Consider the following 19,387-nt stretch of genomic DNA (forward strand, 5'->3'; position numbering starts at 1 on the left):
TTTCATGATCATCAAAAACTGGAGATGTCTTTCAATAGGTGATGGATGAACAAACTGTGAAATATCCATACAATGAACTATTGTCCAGAGATACAAAAAATGAGTTATCAAGCCACCGAGGGACATGGAGGAGACTTGAATGCATATTGCTAAGGTAAAGAAGCCAGTCTGAAAAGCCTACATACCGTATGATTCCAACTATATGACATTCTGGAAAAGGCAAAACCATGAAGGCAGTAAAAAGATCAGCGGTGAACAGGGGCTCGGGGGAAGGAGAGAGAGGGTTGAACGTGTGAAGCACAAGGGATTTTTAGGGCTGTGAATTTTTTCTATATGATAATGAAATTGTGGACATATAACATTATGATTTGTCAAAATGCACTGGACTTTAGAGCACAAAGAGTGAACCTTGATGTATGTTGAAAAAAAAAAAAAAAACAAACCCTTTAGGTCAGGGGAATCCCAGGATAGAATGCAGAATGTGACAGATGAGCTCTATTACGAACATTTGAAACACATACTGAAGTGAATGGGGAGGGCATGTGCTGACCTAAGTCACTTCGGAAATCAGGCTTCTCAGTGCTGGCGTGGGACTTTACAGATAAGCAAGAGGAGGAGGTTAAAATGATTTATGTGATGATGGATCAAACATCAGTATGAACTTGTCTCTCACCTAATAGAAATACAGATGTTACATATAGAAATATTTATACATAATGCATATATGCACAGGTTAGTCTACACACATATACCTCCTTGCTTTGTCAGCCTTGAAGCTACAAAACCTCAGCAGCAGCTGAGCACAACTAGGGCCCAGACCTTGGTTTCTAAGACTGTTCCTCAGTAAAAGGAACCAGGTTTCTTGGAGAAAAGGCTGACATAGGACTGGGGAAGGAAATATACAAGTAGTGCCAGAAAGAAGTGCTGGGGAAAAAAAATCCACAATAATGGGAATAACGTCAAAGGGACGTAGGAGCCAAATGAAAGAGCTACCAACATCCTCAACAATTTCAACAACAAAATTCAGTAGTATTGCATGATAACCCAGCGTATGAAATAAAGTTAATATCCATGAGCCCAAACTCATAAATAAAAGAGCAAATGAATTAATAAACTGGGGAGAAAGCCATCTCCCCTGTAGAAGAATTCAAAATAATTGATTTAGATACTCCATCCTCAAGGAGGTGGAGCATCACACCCTGCCCCGAAAGTGAGGGCTGTGCATAGTGACTTCCTTCCAAAGAGGACAGCATGGAAGGGGTTAACTCTGCAGTGGAGAAACCTGACAAGCACTGCTTCCGGTGATCACTAACAACATCCAGAGTGATAATACATGTTAACAAATGTGTGTCCTTCGTGTGATCACCATGGCACACATAATCCCAGTCTAACAGTGATAAAAACACTGGACAAATCACAGCAGAGGAACAACATACAAAATACCTGACCAGTGTTCCCCAAAAATGTCAAGGTCACCAGAAATAAGGGAGGTCTAAAATTAACTGTCACAGCCAAGAGAAGCCTAAAGACATCACAGCTAAATGTAATTCGGTATCCTGGATGAAATCCTGGAACACAAAAAGGACATTAGGTAAAAACTAAGGAAATCTGATTATTAACTCTGGTTGATAATAATGTATCAATATTGGTTCAAGGGTTATTAGTACATGTATCACGCTAACATAAGATGTTAACCATAGGTGAAACAGAGGCAGGCTATGTGGGAATTTTCTGTACCATCTTCCCAATTTTTCTGTAAATCTAAATGAGTTCTAAAAAATAAAGTTTATTTAGAAAATACCATTTTAAAAAAGGAGGTAGAGGGACTATTAAAAGAGAAACAAAGTACCCAGCGTAATTTGTGAACCTTGGGCGGGGCAGCGATACAAGTCATTCTGGGGACACGTGGGTAGATTTGAACATGAACAGTATTGAATGGCTCATCATTTTCTTAAGTGTGAGAGTGGTATTGTGGTTAAATGGGAGAATGCTTCTCCGCTGACATATTTAGGAATGTCATGATGTCATGAAGCATGATGATGAGGTCTGTAACTCGCCACAAACAATTCAGGAGGGTTTTGAAAAAAGCACATTTGGAGAGAACAAAAGCAAAAGTAACAAAATGTTAGGAATGATGTATCTAAGTGAAAAGTATTTTGACACTCATCAAACTATTCTTTCACACTTTCTGTAAGTTTGAAATTTTTCAAAATAAAATTTTAAGAAAAGTATCAGTAGGATTTTGGAATTGGGTAAAATGATACTAAAGTTCATCTGGAAATATAAACATGCAAGAATAACTGGGAAAAAAATCCTGAAATTAATAATAATGTGGTATGGACCAGCAATGCCAAATATGAAAATGTATACTAATTTAAAACAATTAAAAGATTGCAAAAGACTACAGAGTTCAGGGAGTTCCCTGGTGGCCTAGCAGTTAAGGATCCAGCATTGTCACTGCTGTGGCTCAAGGTTTGATCCCTGGCCTGTGAACCTCTGCATGCTGTGGGTGTGACCAAAAAAAAAAAAAAAGACTGCAGAGTTCAGAAACAAACCTAAATACATATGGAAACAATGTATGAGGAACAGTTTTTCAAATCAGTGTGGAAAAAAGCCAATAAATAGGGTTGGGATAACCAGACTGCTCTTTGGAAGAGAAAAATGTTGAAACCTTACCTCACTCCTTTCACCTAAAGAAATTCCAAATGAATCAAAGATTTAAAGGTTACAAAAAAAACTTAAAAGGACTGGAAAAATACATTAAATTTATTCTTAAATGTAAAGAAGGCCTTTCTAAAGGAAGGCACAAATCCCAGAAGCCATAAAGACTGATAAGTTTAACTACATGAATAAATAAAACTCAGGAAAATATTATTAAACATATGACAATGGACCAATTTTCTTAGCTTACAAAGAGCTCATACAAACCAATAAAAAACAAATCATCTACTAGAAAACAGAACATGACCACACAGTTCACATAAAATGAAATATAAGTAACCAATAAACATGAAAATGTGTTCCATCTCCTTCATTAAAATGCATTATAGCTTCATTAAGATGCAAAATACCATTTATTCATTTTCAGATGATCCAATTTTTAAAAGGGCCTCATAAGTAATTATTCTTATACATTTTATGCAGAAGTAACGTCAACAAAGATTTCTGGAGATCAGTTTGGCAATAACTACTGACTTGAAAATGAAAACTATCCTTTGACCCAGCAATTCTATTACCAGGCGCGAACCCTGTTTAGTTTCATCTCATTATATGTACAAGTGTGCTCACTGCAGTATGGTTTAGCAAGAGTAAAATACTGCCAACAACCTGAAAGTTCATCAGTGCTCAAACATTTATAAACACATCCATATATTAAAATACCACAGTCGTTAAAAAGAATGAGGTATTTCTGTATATATTGATACAGAAAGATCTTATAAGACACAAGTAGCAAAAAAAGCAACGTACAGAAGAGTCTATACAGTCTGACTCCATTAATGTAAAACCTTTTTAAGTATATATTTGCTGGCAGATATTTTTTCCTGAAAGAATATACAAGACACTTAAAGCTGGTTACCTTTGGAGAGAGGTATTAGGTGCAAGAGGAAAGGGAGCAAGTTTTAATTTCATGCCTTTCTGTACCATCTGATTTTTTTGCCATGTGCATATATTATCTTTCTTTTTTCCTTTTAAAAGAATACTTGATTAGTAGGTTATTCTGAGATATTCCTATGTAGCTTTGATTACTGGTCGTGCTATTTTTCAAAATACTACAGACAAGTACCAAGTTTTGCAAACCAGAACTTCCCCTTGGATTTTCATGAAACTTTAGATTTGCCCCCTGATGCTTTAATCATGATTTCTTGTTAAATATAAGGTGCCACTCTGTAAAGGCAGTTCGGCTATATAACAAACTTGTGATGGAATGATTAGACACTGCTACTCAAGGACCGATATTCTTATACTCCAAAGGGCATTTGATAATTCATAAATATAAATGAGATTACACATTCTATTTTGACTCTAAAAAAACCATAAAATTGCAATTAGATTTTACATGTACAATGAAAAGTAAAGTATCCATTATTAAAACAGCATTACATTGCAAAAAATACAGTCATTAAAATTAGATCTTACATTTTTCTGGGGACAGAGAAGCAGAAGATGAGATTAAAAGTAAAACAAACAAACAAACAAACAAAACAAAAAAAAAACCACTACCAAAAACAGGGTGAGACAATCATTTATTTATTGGACAGGGCAAGGTCATTTAAAGAGAGGAAACATATCCAAAAGAATGTGTTTAGCTTGGTGTTACAGGCATCGATGCTCACAACAAACAACACTACTCAATACATCATGGAAACAGGCCACATACAACCAGGGAGATGCTGTCATGCCACTCAAAAATAAGCCACAATGCTTAGGAAACAGTCATTAGGGAGTTACAGAGCATTGCAGTCTCCCGCTAGCCCACAGCATTGGGCTGGTTCCCTGGTTATCGAGTGAGTCTTCCTACATTCTAGAGCGCCTTCAATAGTACACGCTTCTGAATGTCACTGAAATCACAGTCAACTGCAGGCTTAACCAGCTCACATCACTACATTTTTGGACTACCTTAGTGCTGTCTGATCGTATGATGACTAAAGACCTGAACCTAATCCCTTTAGCACTGTTACGATGTACCCAGATCACCCAAATCCTATGGTACATACTCGAAAAGGACAGCAGAAATTCACGGAGGAAACTGAAACATTCGGGAAGCTCACCTGACCGGAGGTATACAAGCTCCTTGAATAATTAGACACAACTGAAAACTGCTATGTCAATTAATTGCCCCATTATTTGGCATCGTTGTTTAGCAAGACTCTCCCGACCATGCAGGCAAAGATTTCAATATCCATTCTAGAGACCAGACAAAATATTAAAAGTAGTAACGTATCATGAATGCTTGGCTCTGAGGAAGGACTATTCAGCATTAAGACTAAGAAACCTCTTAGGTATCTGCCCTTCGCTCCTTCCATCTGCTGATCTTTACCAGCCACTGCCCTTCACAGCAATCCCAGTTCTCAAGACGAGAAGTTCTCCCTCCACATAGAACAGAGCCATCCTTGGGAAGTCAGTCACGAAAGACCAGACACTGTAGGAATCCATTCATAGTAAATGACCAGAACAGACAAATCTATAGAGACAAAAGGCCCTGGGGGGGAAATGACAGGTGCCGGCTAAAGGGCCCAGGCTGATGGCAATGTTCTCAAGTTGACTGTGGTCATACGGTCACAGAGTCGCACAACTTGGTGCATACATTACAGACCCACTGAACCGTACCCCTTAAATGGGTGAATGGTAAGGTACGTGAGTTACATTTCAATTAAGTTACTATAAAAACATATTAGGAAAGGAAGACAGGCCCCAAAAGAGAAGAAAACAGGAGGCTCTTGCAAATGAAGTCATACCTGAGGAAACGGTAGACAAGCCTGATGCGAGGAGCTTGTTTCTCACACACATAATTTTGATTTAATTATGACCACTTAGCTCCTGACTTCACGTTAAAACTCGTTTCTAAATTATTTTAGGTTTTCAACAGATTTCTAAGTTTGTTCTCCATAGAGGGCAGAGGCAGGGTTGCATAGACTGACTGGGTTGGCAAAACAAAACTAAGCAATGATAAAAACTCGATGCCATCGAGGATAAGGGCATCTTATGACTAAAGCATATTTCCTTTTCAAATCTGCATAGTTATTCCCTTTACACCTATACAGTTCAACAAAAGCACGGTGTTCATACCTGCACGATTCAGCAAAAGCAACATTCCCTACAAAGAAATGTTTAGCTTCCTGCAGATCAAAGAGCCAGCCAAATTTCCCTAAAACTAAGATCCCTGTTTCTAAAAACATTCTATGCTGTACCCTCATCCTCACCTTCCGCACCATACAATGAAGATGGAAAACTCTTAAGCCTGCTGCAAATCAGAAGCTATGAAAATTTCTTAAATGACCTTAATTTTTTAATTAAAAATATTAGTTCCAAATATTTAGAACATATTTGGCCCAATTCCTTTGAAGTCTACCTTTAATGAGAAAGTTTCCTGTATTTTTACTAATTCACTAGTTTAGTATGCAATAAAGTAACAGAGGCTTTGAATAAGTTAAACTGGCTTAATGACAAGTATCAGTTTTCCTCAGTGATTACTATTCTTCTACACAGGCAGGATGATTAATTCATGAATGGTCTTTTTGGTCTATCTTCAGCTATTCTCACACTACATAATCAATTAGGGACTTTTTTTTACAGATAAATGAGAACACAAGTAGCTTTACAGCAAATCGAGTTTGTTAAATATATTTGTTATGACAAAGGATTTCTGACACGAAAGTTGCTCACTGCACACAGAACCCCAGAGAAGTGATGAAACAAGACAGCTGATGTTAGGAGGTATATGGGAGCGGGGTAGGGTGAGAAATCACGGATAAATTAAAAACTGGCGAGTATCTGCTGAAGCAGAGCCACTTTGTAGGGGGCATAAGGAAAGCTGATGAAGTCACCATTTTGGTCTCTTTAGAGAAGTCCATTGGGTGTTAAGAAATGAAGACCATTTTACCATCATTCATGCTGCAAAATGCAGCAGTCACACTATTTCCAAAAGGATCCTCAAAACTGTAGTGCAAAAGAAAAGAAATCTAAGAAAATAAATAAGTACAAAACCATCAACATTTTCCCAAGAAATGTGCTCAAAACAGTGACTTTTACAAAAAAAAAAAAGTGAATTTGTTTTAAATGAAAAAAAGAATCCTCTCTGAAAGATCAAAGACTCATTTCACAGATCACTTATACTGCATTAATGATTTGATTAACAGTGTACAAACAAGGGTCATAGACTTTTTTTAGTTAGGTCTGAAAGATCAATATAAATACTGATGGGGGGAGTGTTTTGTACCCCAAACTCCAATATTCCAGCTCTGTGTCCTGTCCTGTTGTTATAATTTGTAAAAATCTTAACGACGCAGTGATTCAAGTTTTCGTAACTTCAATGATGTGTTAGAGGACAATGCATCTTGGTTTGAAGCATTGGTTGTATCCGAAGGCCGGAACAGTACTCGACCGCGATGATTAAATACATAAAATGACGGGTGATTCCTTAATGTGTCAAATGTCCTTAAAAGAAAAAAAGCATCAATTTTAGACAAACCTTTATAAAAGCCTATTTGAAAATAAGCAGGCTTCTAATGAATTATGAATCTGCTATGGGTTATATCTTTAACTAAGTTTAAATCCATACAATCGACTATAATTGGTAATCATACTGTGTCTCACTTTTTTCCTGTACTAGAAACCTGGAAAAGCAACATAAAAACTTCAAAATTTTTAAATTCAGGCATTCCTTCCAAGATGCCTATGAAAACAAATAATCGCTCAACTTTCATCACCTCTATAAATCTAACACGAGCCCATGCCAAACAGGCCTTAGAAAAACCGTACAGAGGTTGTATCTTTGATTAGTCTCATTTGGCCCTCACTATTCAAGCCATCTGATCATTTCGCAGCTCAGTCTTCCAAGAATCTTTCAAGTACAACGAAAAATTCCTTTTGGCCCTTCTTTACCCACTGTTGTCCAAACTCATATATTCTGCTACCACCTACTAAATGCATGTATTTTGCTACCACCTACTTAATGCCATTCTGTTTTACTTCTTTCTTTCCTGGCCCCTTGCCTGTGATTCTTGGTAGACTTTTTGTAAGAACAGTAGTGGGTGGTGATAGTGGAGGATCCTTTCTTCTTTCCAGTGAGATATATGTAGTCTAAAAAAAGTTCACACCTAAGCGTATGGCTTTTGCTGTTGGCTTGTTTTTAAATATTAATTTCCTGGAAACAAAGAGAACTCTTCCTTCGATAAATACTCAAATCTCAAAGTCAGCCCACCGAAAATCCAAGCATTCCCCCACACAAAATGGGAAGCCTGAGATGTGACTATTTAAAATGTAAATTAAAAAGTAAAAGGGGGGTGAATTTCCTCTAACACATAAATGTTTGTTGTGAATCCTTCTAAGGAAACATTGTGTTAAAATTTCTAGGATCAAGGTGGATAAAGGCCAGAGATGGAATCGAACAAAGCTAAAGGATGATTTTTACAAAAGTAAGAAATATGGAAAAGAAAACCAAGCAAAGCTCATGAAAATAGCTTAGACATACAGGAGGAAAAAGGAAAGCAGAAGAGCAAATATACTTTAGTCCAGGAATAGAAAAGGGCCTGAGAGCTGATTCTTATGTCACAGACTAGGTTCAAGTGATAGAGGAAACAGAAAACCCCTTAATCTTCCAAAGACTAAGCTGGGACAAGAATATATAAAGAGAAAGGAAGGGGGTGGAGGGGGGGAGAAGGTGGGGGAGGGGAGAGGGAGAGAGGGGCGGGAAGAAGGAAGGAGGAGGAATTCCTGTGGGAGTATCTTCCAGTATATCTATTTCCATCTATCTATCCATCCAACCAACCAACGAACAAGTAATTTTAAGCAACCATAATATAACATCTTATTCTAATGCCAATATCTGTCACTTCACTTCTATTTTTCCTATCATATCAAACATTGTCTCAAATTTTTTTACCTCATTACTCAAAGTACATAATTAAAATGTAAAAACAAAACCAACTTTTATGTACCAGAAAAACAGATTTTAAATTATGAAAATGAAGCAAACCCCCCCCATGAAATTCAATGCCTATGAAAAGCAAGAGACTTACTTATTTTTTAGTTCTGAAGTGGCATCCATGTCTTTAAACTCCCCTGCAATGTGAACTATACCATAACAGGTAACTGCAAAGGCCAGAAGTGTCTGAAGAACTATCTGTGAGTACAAAAATTGACATTACTAAAAATACAAATATTATTATAAAAAGTGGCAATTTTCTCTCCATCTCTTTCTAGCCTTTAACAGGTGTTTCTCCCAGAGCCTATAAAGGAGACAACTGCCACTTTATTTTACTTTGTTTTTAATGGCTGCTCCCGCAGCATTTGGAAGTTCCTGGGCCAGGGATTGAGTCCGAGCCATAGCCGCGACCTACACCTCAGCTGCAGCAACCCTGGATCCTTTCACTGGGTTCACTGCATCAGGCCAGGGACTGAACCGCCCCCTCCACAGTGACTCGAGCTGCTGCAGTCAGACATTTAACCCACTGCACCATAGCGGGAACTCCCAATTCTCACTTTACATGATGTGGAATCAGACACAATAAAATCTTCTTTAAGTTCTACGGATCAGCTGCAAAAGTACTTCTGGTGTTTGCTCAAATAGCAAAAACAGGTACCATGCCATTCAGAAATCAGTAAGCAACCACTATCTGCTTCCAAGAGCAACTAAGAATGTTTTAATGTATCACAGAATATAAAAAGGACACCCCTTACCCACTATCCAGCTTAAGAAACAGACCATTACCAAGAGCTTTCAGGGCCCATGTGTCCCCCTCCAGCTATATCCTTCACCCTCCCTCCCAATTAACTAGTGTCCCTGGTTGTGTAGTCATCAGTTCCTTGCTTTCATTGATAATTTTACCAGCTCTGTATGTACCTCTAAGACATATATTGCTTATTTTTTTTCCCATTTTGAGCTTTTTTGTGTGTGATTCCTCCCTGTTGTACTATATAGTTGTAGTCCATTCATTTTCATTGTATTTCATCATATGAAAATCCCACAATTTATCCGTTCCACTGCTGACGACTGTGTGGGCTGTTTCCTGTCTGTGACTTTTATGGCAGGATGGCTATCTCTGTGGAAGTCTCATGGCACGTGGGTGTGCAATCACTGGTGTACAGTATACCCAAACTCGACGTTATTACCTAATCCCAAACCGTGCTCCAAAGAGGCTGCACAAGTCAAAACGTGCAACGTTTGATATTAACCAACATGGGACTGCAAGCATAATTTCTTTTCCTTTTTGGCCACACCTGTGGCATACGGAAGTTCCAAGCCAGGGAGTGAATCTGAGCCGCAGCTGTTACCTACACCACAGCTGCAGCAATACCAGATCCTTAGCCCACTGTGCCACAGCAGGAACTCCTTTCTTGTGATTTTCTATATTTTTTCAAATTTTCCAATTTGTAAACAGAAGAAAGTTATTTTAAATAGATATAAATGAATGTGTATATGTGTGCATGCATATACCACAAAACAAAGGTGATAGGCGGGGTTAATAACCACATCAGGAGTTCCCGTCGTGGCGCAGTGGTTAACAAATCCGACTAGGAACCATGAGGTTGCGGGTTCGGTCCCTGCCCTTGCTCAGTGGGTTAACGATCCGGCGTTGCCATGAGCTGGGGTGTAGGTTGCACACACGGCTCGGATCCTGCGTTGCTGTGGCTCTGGCGTAGGCCGGCGGCTACAGCTCCGATGAGACCCCTAGCCTGGGAACCTCCATATGCCGCGGGAGCGGCCCAAGAAATGGCAAAAAGACAAAAAAAAAAAAAATAACCACATCATCTACCATTTCTTTAATTATGGACAAAGTCAAAATTAGCCACAAGCTATTTATTCTAACTTCCCAAATTAGAATCTAATGTCATATGTTATACTGGTTTACATACCCACCACCAGTGTACCAAGACCCATTTCACACAATGCAATTATAGGCATCATTAACAAGAATGTGCTGGAGTTCCCATGTGGCCCAGCAGGTTAAGGATTGGGCACTGTCACTGCAGTGGCTTGGGTCACTGCTGTGGCACAAGTTCAATCCCTGGCCCAGGAACTTCTGCGTGCCATAGGCATAGCCACAAAAACAAAACAAAAAACCAAAAAAACCCCAAGGATGTGGTAAATCTATAAGTTGTAGTGAAAATATGTCAAGATAAATTGTTAAGTAATAAAAAGCTATTTGTAAAACCACTACATATAATAACCTTTTTTTAAAGAAAAACTCTGTGTGTTTTGATTAGGTAAAATTATATAAATAAAGATAATGTTATTTATTTATAGAAGAAAACTAAATTACTTATACACTCCAAACTGTTGGGAGTAGACATAGAATTGTGAGCAATGGAGTCAGTTTGTCTTTTTTTTTTAATTTATGGGGTCAGTTTTACTTTTGACACTGTTTGATTACTGTAAGTTACAAAGAACTTATGACTTTTATGCTTTAAAATCCAATAAATATTTTTTAAAAAACAGTGAGTAAAGCTCACATATCATTTTTGCTTAAAAAAAAAAAAAGCCCTTCTGGGGTTCCCTTTGTGGCTCAGCAGGTTAAAAACCTGACTAGTATCCATGAGAATGCAGCTTTGAACCCTGGCCTTACTCAGTGGATTAAGGATCTGGCGTTGCCACAAGCTGCAGCATAGGTTGCAGATGCAGCTCAAATCTGATGCTGCCATGGCTGTGGTGCAGGCTGGCAGTTTCGGTTCTGATTCAACCCCTAGCTTAGGAACCTCCATATGCCACAGATGAAGTCCTAAAAAGAAAAAAAAAAAAAAGCACTTTTTTGTTTTTCTTTAGTTTTACCATTTATGTATATGTCCCTAAACAATGTTTTGTTAGTTTTTCTTGGGTTTTTTGTTGTTGTTTTGTTTTTGGCTGCACCCACGGCATGTGGAAGTTCCATAGCCAGGACTCAAACCCATGCCACAGCAGTTACCTGAGCACAGCAGTGACAACACCAGATCTTTTAACCTGCCAAGCTACCAGTGAATTCCAGTTTTGCTTGTTTTTAAAATTTACATAGAAAAGGAACTTTTCTTAAAAAATAAGGTCAAGTAATCAACTTGTTAAGTCCGTCTCAGACTATGGACAGAGCAACTTTAAGAAGACTGTTGGAGTTCCTGTCGTGGCTCAGCGGTTAACAAACCTGACTGGCATCCATGAGGATGCAGGTTCAATCCCTGGTCTCATTCGGCGGGTTGGGGATCTGGAGTTGCCGTGTGGTGTGGTGTAGGTTGCAGACATGGCTTGGATCCCACATTGCTGTGGCTGTGGTATAGGCCGGCCGGCAGCTTCAGCTCTGATTGGACCCCTAGCCTGGGAACCTTCATATGCCATGGGTGTGGCCCTAAAAAGACAAAAAAAAGAAAGAAAGAAAGAAAGAAAGACTATTTTTGGAGCTCCCGTCATGGCTCAGTGGTTAGCGAACCTGACCAGCCTCCATGAGGACATGGGTTCGATCCCTGGCCTCACTCAGTGGGTTAAGGATCCGGCGTTGCTGTGAACTGTGGTGTAGGTCGCAGACATGGCTTGGATCCCACATTGCTGTGGCTCTGGTGTAGGCCGGCGGCTACAGCTCTGGTTCGACCCCTAGCCTAGGAACCTCCATATGCTGCGGGTGTGGCCTTAAAAAGACAAAAAGACCAAAAAAAAAAAAAAAGGAAAGACTACTTTTTTTAAGAACTATGCATGTATGTATGTATTTTTTTTGGCCACGCCCATGGCATGCACAAGTTCCTAGGCCAGGGATCTGACCCACACCACAGCAGTGACAACACCATATCCTTAACCACTAAGCCACCAGAGGACTCCTAGAAAGACTACTTAAACTAAGTTCTGGAGACCAAATAGAGACATGTTTTGTTTCCAAATCTTTGGGTTTTACAGTAGGGGAGAAAAAGTAGATAACAGATGCTATTTCATGTCTGGAAAATTAAGAGAATAAAAAGCAGTAAAAAAATATTATAAGCTATGTGGTTATTTTTTTTTTTTTTGTCTGTGCCTGAGGCATGTGGAAATTCCCAGGCCAGGGACTGAACCCACGCCACAGCAGCAACCCAAGCTGCTGCAGTGACAACATCAAATCCTTAACCCACTGCACCACGAGAGAACTCCAGAAACTCCTAATTTTTAAAATATATATATATATATATTTTAAAATTGAAGTATAGTTGACGTCACAATATTGTATTCGTTTCAGGTATACAGCAAAGCGATTCGGTTATATATAATTTAATGGAATATAAATGACCAACTTACATCTATTGGCAGTGATTCATCTTCCTTTTCTGTTAATCGCATATAAGAACGATCTATAAACCAGAAGCATACCAGTATATTAAGGAAATTGTACCCCATTTTTCTTAAAATGCAAGCAAATCAATGTACCAAAGAAGCAACTGATTTATATGCTACAAAAAGGAATGCTAATCCCAGATTCCTCAAAACCCTCTATCTTCTAAGGCGGTCAGTCTGATCTTAAACTACTTTATTCCCATCATGACCTGCTTTGTCACCTTATAAAACAGAAGAGTGAAAAGTGAGCCAATATGAGGAAGAAACACCTAAACATAATTTTTCATGATTCCTACAGGAAAACTAGAATTCTCTGAAATTCTTTCACTAACTGGTCAAAGAAATCACAATTATTTAAAAACTATGTCTTCAGAAAATCTCAACTCTGAAGTAGCACCACCATCACATAATACAAAATAATAATGGTGTGGACATGTTTTTCCTGCGAGAATATGCGGGGGCAGTGTTGGAAGAGGAGAAATTCCTGGACACCAATTTTTGCTTCCATGATTTTTTTTTTTCCTTTTTAGGGCCGCACCTGCAGCCTGTTGAAGTTCCCAGGCTAGGGGTCAAATCAGAGCTATAGCTGCTGGCCTACACCACAGCCACAACAATGCAGGATCTGAGCCGCATCTGCGACCTATACCACAGCTCATGGCAATGCCAGATCCCCGAGCCACTGAGTGAGGCCAGGGATCGAACCTGCAACCTCATGGAGACTAGTCAGATTCGTTTCCATTGTGCCACAACAGGAACTCTCTGCTTTCATGAATTAATTATAATTCTGCTACTGCTTTAGCCTTGGGAAGCAGCAAGGTATGAAGGAAATGGATCAGGATTTGGAAGCGAAAAAGCCTGGATCATAACTCCAGCTCTTCGGTTTATCTCATTCAGTGTAAGGCACGTGTGGATTGTAACATGTATCTCAACTTCAGAGTGTTAAAATGTAGGAGGGGGAGTGTGTCTGAGAATGAAAGAAATACAGTATCTATCTTTGCACAACCTAAGTCTCTGCAACAGTAAAATGGGAATAATAGGAGGATAAGTGAGATACCCGATAGGCATTTTCACAACGAAGTTCATCAGGCAAAGGTGAGCATGCCACGGCAACACGGGGTTGCTGCCTGCTGCCACAATTGGGCATGACAGCCTCAAAGGCAAATACTGGTCCCCTTCCAACATGAGCATTATAAAGATGTCCCACTGCAGTGACACATGCCACAGGGCATTCTCACCTCACATAAAAACGTGAAATCTCAATGCTAGAAGAAACCTGCACAAGCCCTACTTCATAACATGCTTAAAATTGCAAATTGACTCTCAAGAGAGAATGTGTTTAGAGACATTTCTGAAGTTTTATCTCACAGGATTTATCATAAATAAGGACAACTTCCTACTGTCCGTTCAATCCCCAGCTACCTCTCTTCTTTGCAGGAAGCCCAATCTGACTCTAACGTAACTCGACCTTGAGCAAGGCATTTCCTCAGGTGTAAAAGGGGTTGGACCTCAGTCATCTGTCTGTCTCCTTGCTCTAGTACTGCACGAATTTACAGCTGAAGTCTATCGTAGGAAATGGCGCAGTACTCCAGCATCCTCAATTCCTCTAGGGCAGCGCTTCTCAAATGAATGTGCGCACAGATCACCTGGGGAGCTTATTAAAACACAGAGTCAGACGCCAAAGATCTGGGGCGGGGCCTGAGTGTCTGCATTTCTGACAAGCTCCCAGGCGAGTCCCAAGATGCTGGTCTACCGACCACACTTGATCGGGGCTCTTGGATACCTTTATTAACCCCTTTGCCACCTGAAAAACGACTTCCCCTGCCTCAATATATCTTTACCTACTTTTAGCCTAGCATCTGTATGACTACTGTGATTGTTTCTTGATCCGTTTGTTTCTCCACTTGACTCTGAACTCCCTCAGGGCATCATTGCACCTTCTAGCACCTAAGCACAGTGCAATTTCAACCAATTACTCAAGACTGAATTTTACCAAGCAGTGCAGCACACAGGCTCTAGAATCAAACTGCTTGTTTTGAAGCGCCACCATTTATCATCTCTGTAATTTTTGCACAAGCTTCCTAGCAGTGTGTGTCTCAATTTCTTCATCTTTCAAAGGCAATAATAACAATACTATCTGCCTCAGTGGTAGGACTGAATTATATAATACCTGTAAAGTGCTTAGTTCAGCGCCTGGCACACCGTAGGCACTTAATAAATGTTGACTGTTATTATCGTTATCATTAAAGGTTGGAGTTTTTGAGAAGCTATCACAGAACAGAGGAGCCTGGGGAACATGACAACTAAATGTAATACAATACCCTGGATTGATTCCTGGAACAGAAAGAAGACATTAATGGGAAAACTGGTGAAATTCAAAGAAAAGCTAGACTTTAGTTACTAGTAATGTGCCACTGGCAGTTTCTTAGTTGTGACATTACACCGCAGTAATGTAAGATGCTACCAGTGGGGGAACCTGGGGGGAGAGGTATACAGTAATTCTCTGTACTATCTTTGCAGCCTTTCTGTAAATCTAAGATTTCAAAACAAAAATTTAATAAAGCTGAATTTCTGTCAGACAAATGTCATAATACACATATGTAAAAAGTAATTTTAATAATTGGATCTTTTTAATTATATATAATAAATAGGACAAAAGGTTTTGTCTTGAAAACAATTGGCGCTTTGAAGGAATTCACATTTCGTTTTCTACTTTAGTCCTGAAGATGGAAAGTAATCTAGCAAAGAAAGGAATAAAGGTCAACTCTGAATTTGTTCCCTTCATTCAAGTTCTTAAATACCTACAGTGGAGAACACTATGCTAGGCATGAAATTACAGAAATAAACAAAATATACATTGTCTCTGCCCTCATGGGTTCTATAGGTTAGGAAAGAGGTCAGCAAACTGTTCCTGTAAAGGACCAGATATTATTATCTGTTGCAACTACTCAACTTTGCCCTTAGTGAGCGGCCAGACAATACCCAAATGAATGGGTGTGGCTGTGTGCCCATAAAACTTCACTGATGGACAGTGAAACCTGGATTTTATGTAACTGTCATGGATCATAAAATGATATTCCTTTGTTTTTTCCAAAACAAATTAAAAGTCTAAAAGCATTCTTAGCTCCCTGCAAAAACAGGAGAGAGGCCGCATTTGGCCCACATGCCAGAGATGGCTAGCTCCTGGTCTAGGAGAGAAAGCAAGACCTCAAAACAGATCAACCGTCTCAAGACTGCACTGCATCCTCTGCTGGACTCCAGGTTTCTTCTTGACCTCACAATTGCATGCCTATGATAAAGTACTTTTACTTTTTTTTTTTTCACTTAAACTTCCCTATCGCTCTTTGACATAGACAGGACACGAATTAAATCCACCTCAATGAAACTTCAGGGAAGGGATATGATGTGCCCAAGGTCACGGATTTAGTGGTAAAGCAAGTTTTTAAGAACCAGCCTTCCAATCCCCCAGTTCAGTGCTCTTCGCCCTGGATCACAGTGCCTCCCTGAGGCAAATGGTCACCTAACTTCTCAGTGTGCCTGGACAGCCCAGGAGTGCCCAAGATGTTGTCCATCTAGTTGTCATGGGGCCGTGAGCATCCGAGATCCTCAGTGTGACACTTTGTCTGATCAGCCCCACGCTGGATCTGACATCACTTGTCCCGAATTCTCGGACAGACTTCCTCTCTGCCCACCCTGCAGCCCGCCGGTCCTGTGCTGAGCCCTCTCCCCAACACCCCCTTCCAACCCCGCTGCAATCCCAGGTGCCCCACTCTCCTCTAACTCACACTGAAAGCCTTGCACCGGGGAGCCCTGTACTGCTTCTCACACTCACCCCAAAGTCTAAGGTCTCAAATGACCGTTCCCGGGACACTCGGTCCGACACTCCCTTCAGGGGTGCGCCCACACGTTGCCCCCGGAGTCCCGCACCGGAGCGGTCCCCGTCCCCCAGGCACTTACGCTGCGCAGCGGAAAACGCCGCGTGGGCTAGGGCGAAGAGGCCGATGCCCACCAGCCCTTTCCAGAGCGACGGCGCCATGACTCCGAAGGAGCAGCAGCCCAACAAAGAAGCGAAGGGCGGCGGAGCCGTTCCTTCCTCCACCGGCGGGTGTCCGCGCAGCGCGGAGAGATGACGTCACTGAACCCCTGGGCGCGAAGTGCCTGAGAGGTGGGAAAAGCAAAGAGCCATGAGAAAGCGGAAACAGGAATGCCGGGAAGAAGGAGAAAGCGACACGGAAAAAGGTCCGCGAGTGGCGAGGAGCCGGGCCTGCGCCGGGCTGCCGCTCTGCGAGGGGCGGAGCTGAGCAGAGGGCATCAAAGATGAGGCGAGAGCGAATCAATGGGGAAGCGCAGAAGAAGGGCGCCAGCAAATGAGCGCGCGCCGTGGGGCAGGGGGCGGGGCCTGCGGGGAGTTCCGGGCTGGGCAAAGGGATTGGGGCACTGGGGGCTGGTGTTAAAGGTGGTCTGTGCTGGCTCCTTACCCCTGGGCAGGGGGAGGTTGTTTGTTTGTTTTGCTTTTCCCTTGTCAAGCTGCGTTCTTTGTTTTCTGTCGACCTTTCCTGTATTTCAGCCTTCTGGCAACCGGCACTGCGGAAGGAGGCAAGGGTGTGAAAGCGAGGTGGCGGGTGGGATGTAGAGGAAAACCACCCTGGATTTGGAGCCCCAAATAAGTGGTAGGCCGGGGGGGGGGGATAAAAGTTTCCTTCTAAGTGTCCGTACCTTCCCGCCCAAAGTGTAGCCCAGCGGGACGTTCTGTCATGAAAAGAACCAGTTTACATAAGGGAGAAATGAAATGGGAAGAATAAAAGGATGCTAACAACACAGGCCAATCTTCTGCCTCTGTGATCAGAATAAAATATACTCTCCTTTCTCGATGTGTGTGTGTGTGTGTGTGTGTGTGTGTGTGTGTGTATTTGGTCTTCAGCCCGTAAAATACAGACAATTTGATATCGGAACCTCATACACCTAAGAGAAAAGTTATATTCCTTATGCTTCTTTAGAAATGACTAGTTTAAAATTGAATAGCTTAGAGCCCTTCCTGTGCTTCTCCCTGGCTTAATTGCACTCTTAACACAATCACCCCTGAGCTTCAGATTAGGCACCCTGAGCACAATTGCCTGTGGGTCAAAGATTAAGCACATGATGTTTTGGGGGGGGACTTTCCTAGATTACCCTAATATCTGAACAATATGTTCTTTTCGAAAGTTTTTGTTTGTTTGTTTTTTGTCTTTTCTAGGGCTGCAACCACAGCATATGGAGGTTCCCAGAGTAGAGGTCTAATTGGAGCTGTAGCCACCAGCATACACCACAGCCACAGCAATGCCAGATCCGAGCCACGTCTGTGACCTATACCACAGCTCCTGGCAACGCCAGATCCTTAACCCACTGAGCAAGGCCAGGGACCGAACCTGCAACCTCATGGTTCCCAGCTGGATCCACCAACCACCAAGCCACGACAGGAACTCCCGAAAGTATTTTTATTTTGGGAAAAATCGAGATACGACGACCCAGAAGACCACCAGGATCTTGCGGAGACCTCATGACACCAACCTCAATTCCACCAACTAAGGAGTCCCACAAAGAAAGAAGAATGCATATTTGCCCTCAACCCCAGTTCTTATCCCGAACCTTGTTTTTCTCCTTTTTACTATAAAACTCCCTGCAATTCTTCCCAATGGAGAACAGTCTTCAAGGCAGTAGCCCGCTGTGGCCTCCTTTGCCTGGCAAAGCAATAAAAGCTATTTTTTTCTCCTTTACCCAAAACTTTCTCCTTGTTTCTATTCTGCATCAATGAACAGAGGCTGAGTTTCGGCAACAATTTTATGTTGACCTCTTTACACCCTGCTGTCCTTTGGCCAGCTTGCCTATTTATTCCCACTGCTTTCAGCCGTTGTCAATATTAGTGATTCCAAATCGACATCTGTCTCTCAAATGTCTCTCCTTAGTTCCAGACTTGTATATCCAACTACCTGCTGATCATTTCTTTCTATCATGTGGCACTCCATTTTTTTTTTTTCCTTTGGCCACACCTGTGGCATATGTAAGTTCCCAGGCCATGGCTCAAATCTGTGCCGGATCCTTAACCCATCCCACTGCATCCAGCCAGGGATGGAAGCAGCACCAGAGCCACTGCAGAGACAACGTCAGATCCTTAACCTGCTGCGCCACAGCGGGAAATCCTGGCACTTCAAATTTAATATGGCTGAAATAGAATTCGTCTCTTTTAACAAACTCCACCACCTCTCATGGTGCCCCCTGACTGGTTGGCATAACGTTGTAAACGGCATATCACAGGGTAAAGGCAAAGTATGAGCACCATCCTTTCCCCTCAACCCCGTCAGAATTCTGCATTTTAGCTGCATCCATTTGCTCCCTCTCACTTGCTGCTAGACACCACTCCTGACCACCCTTTCA

The 19,387-nt window shown here is 41.2% G+C and overlaps 1 protein-coding gene across 1 annotated transcript; it reads right to left on the reverse strand.

Moving 5' to 3' along the window:
* Positions 1-4,232: 4,232 nt before the first annotated feature.
* On the reverse strand, positions 4,233-17,327 carry MMGT1 (membrane magnesium transporter 1). The gene is made up of 4 exons (XM_047765249.1): positions 16,934-17,327; positions 12,944-12,996; positions 8,739-8,842; positions 4,233-7,155 (listed from the first exon to the last, which is right to left on the reverse strand). Exons 1-4 carry the CDS (start codon positions 17,010-17,012, stop codon positions 6,996-6,998), a joined length of 396 nt encoding a protein of 131 aa, XP_047621205.1. The 5' UTR covers positions 17,013-17,327; the 3' UTR covers positions 4,233-6,995.
* Between the last annotated feature and the right edge of the window lie 2,060 nt (positions 17,328-19,387).

The sequence above is a fragment of the Phacochoerus africanus genome, chromosome X (assembly GCF_016906955.1).
Source record: "Phacochoerus africanus isolate WHEZ1 chromosome X, ROS_Pafr_v1, whole genome shotgun sequence".
Classification (NCBI taxonomy): Eukaryota; Metazoa; Chordata; class Mammalia; order Artiodactyla; family Suidae; genus Phacochoerus; species Phacochoerus africanus.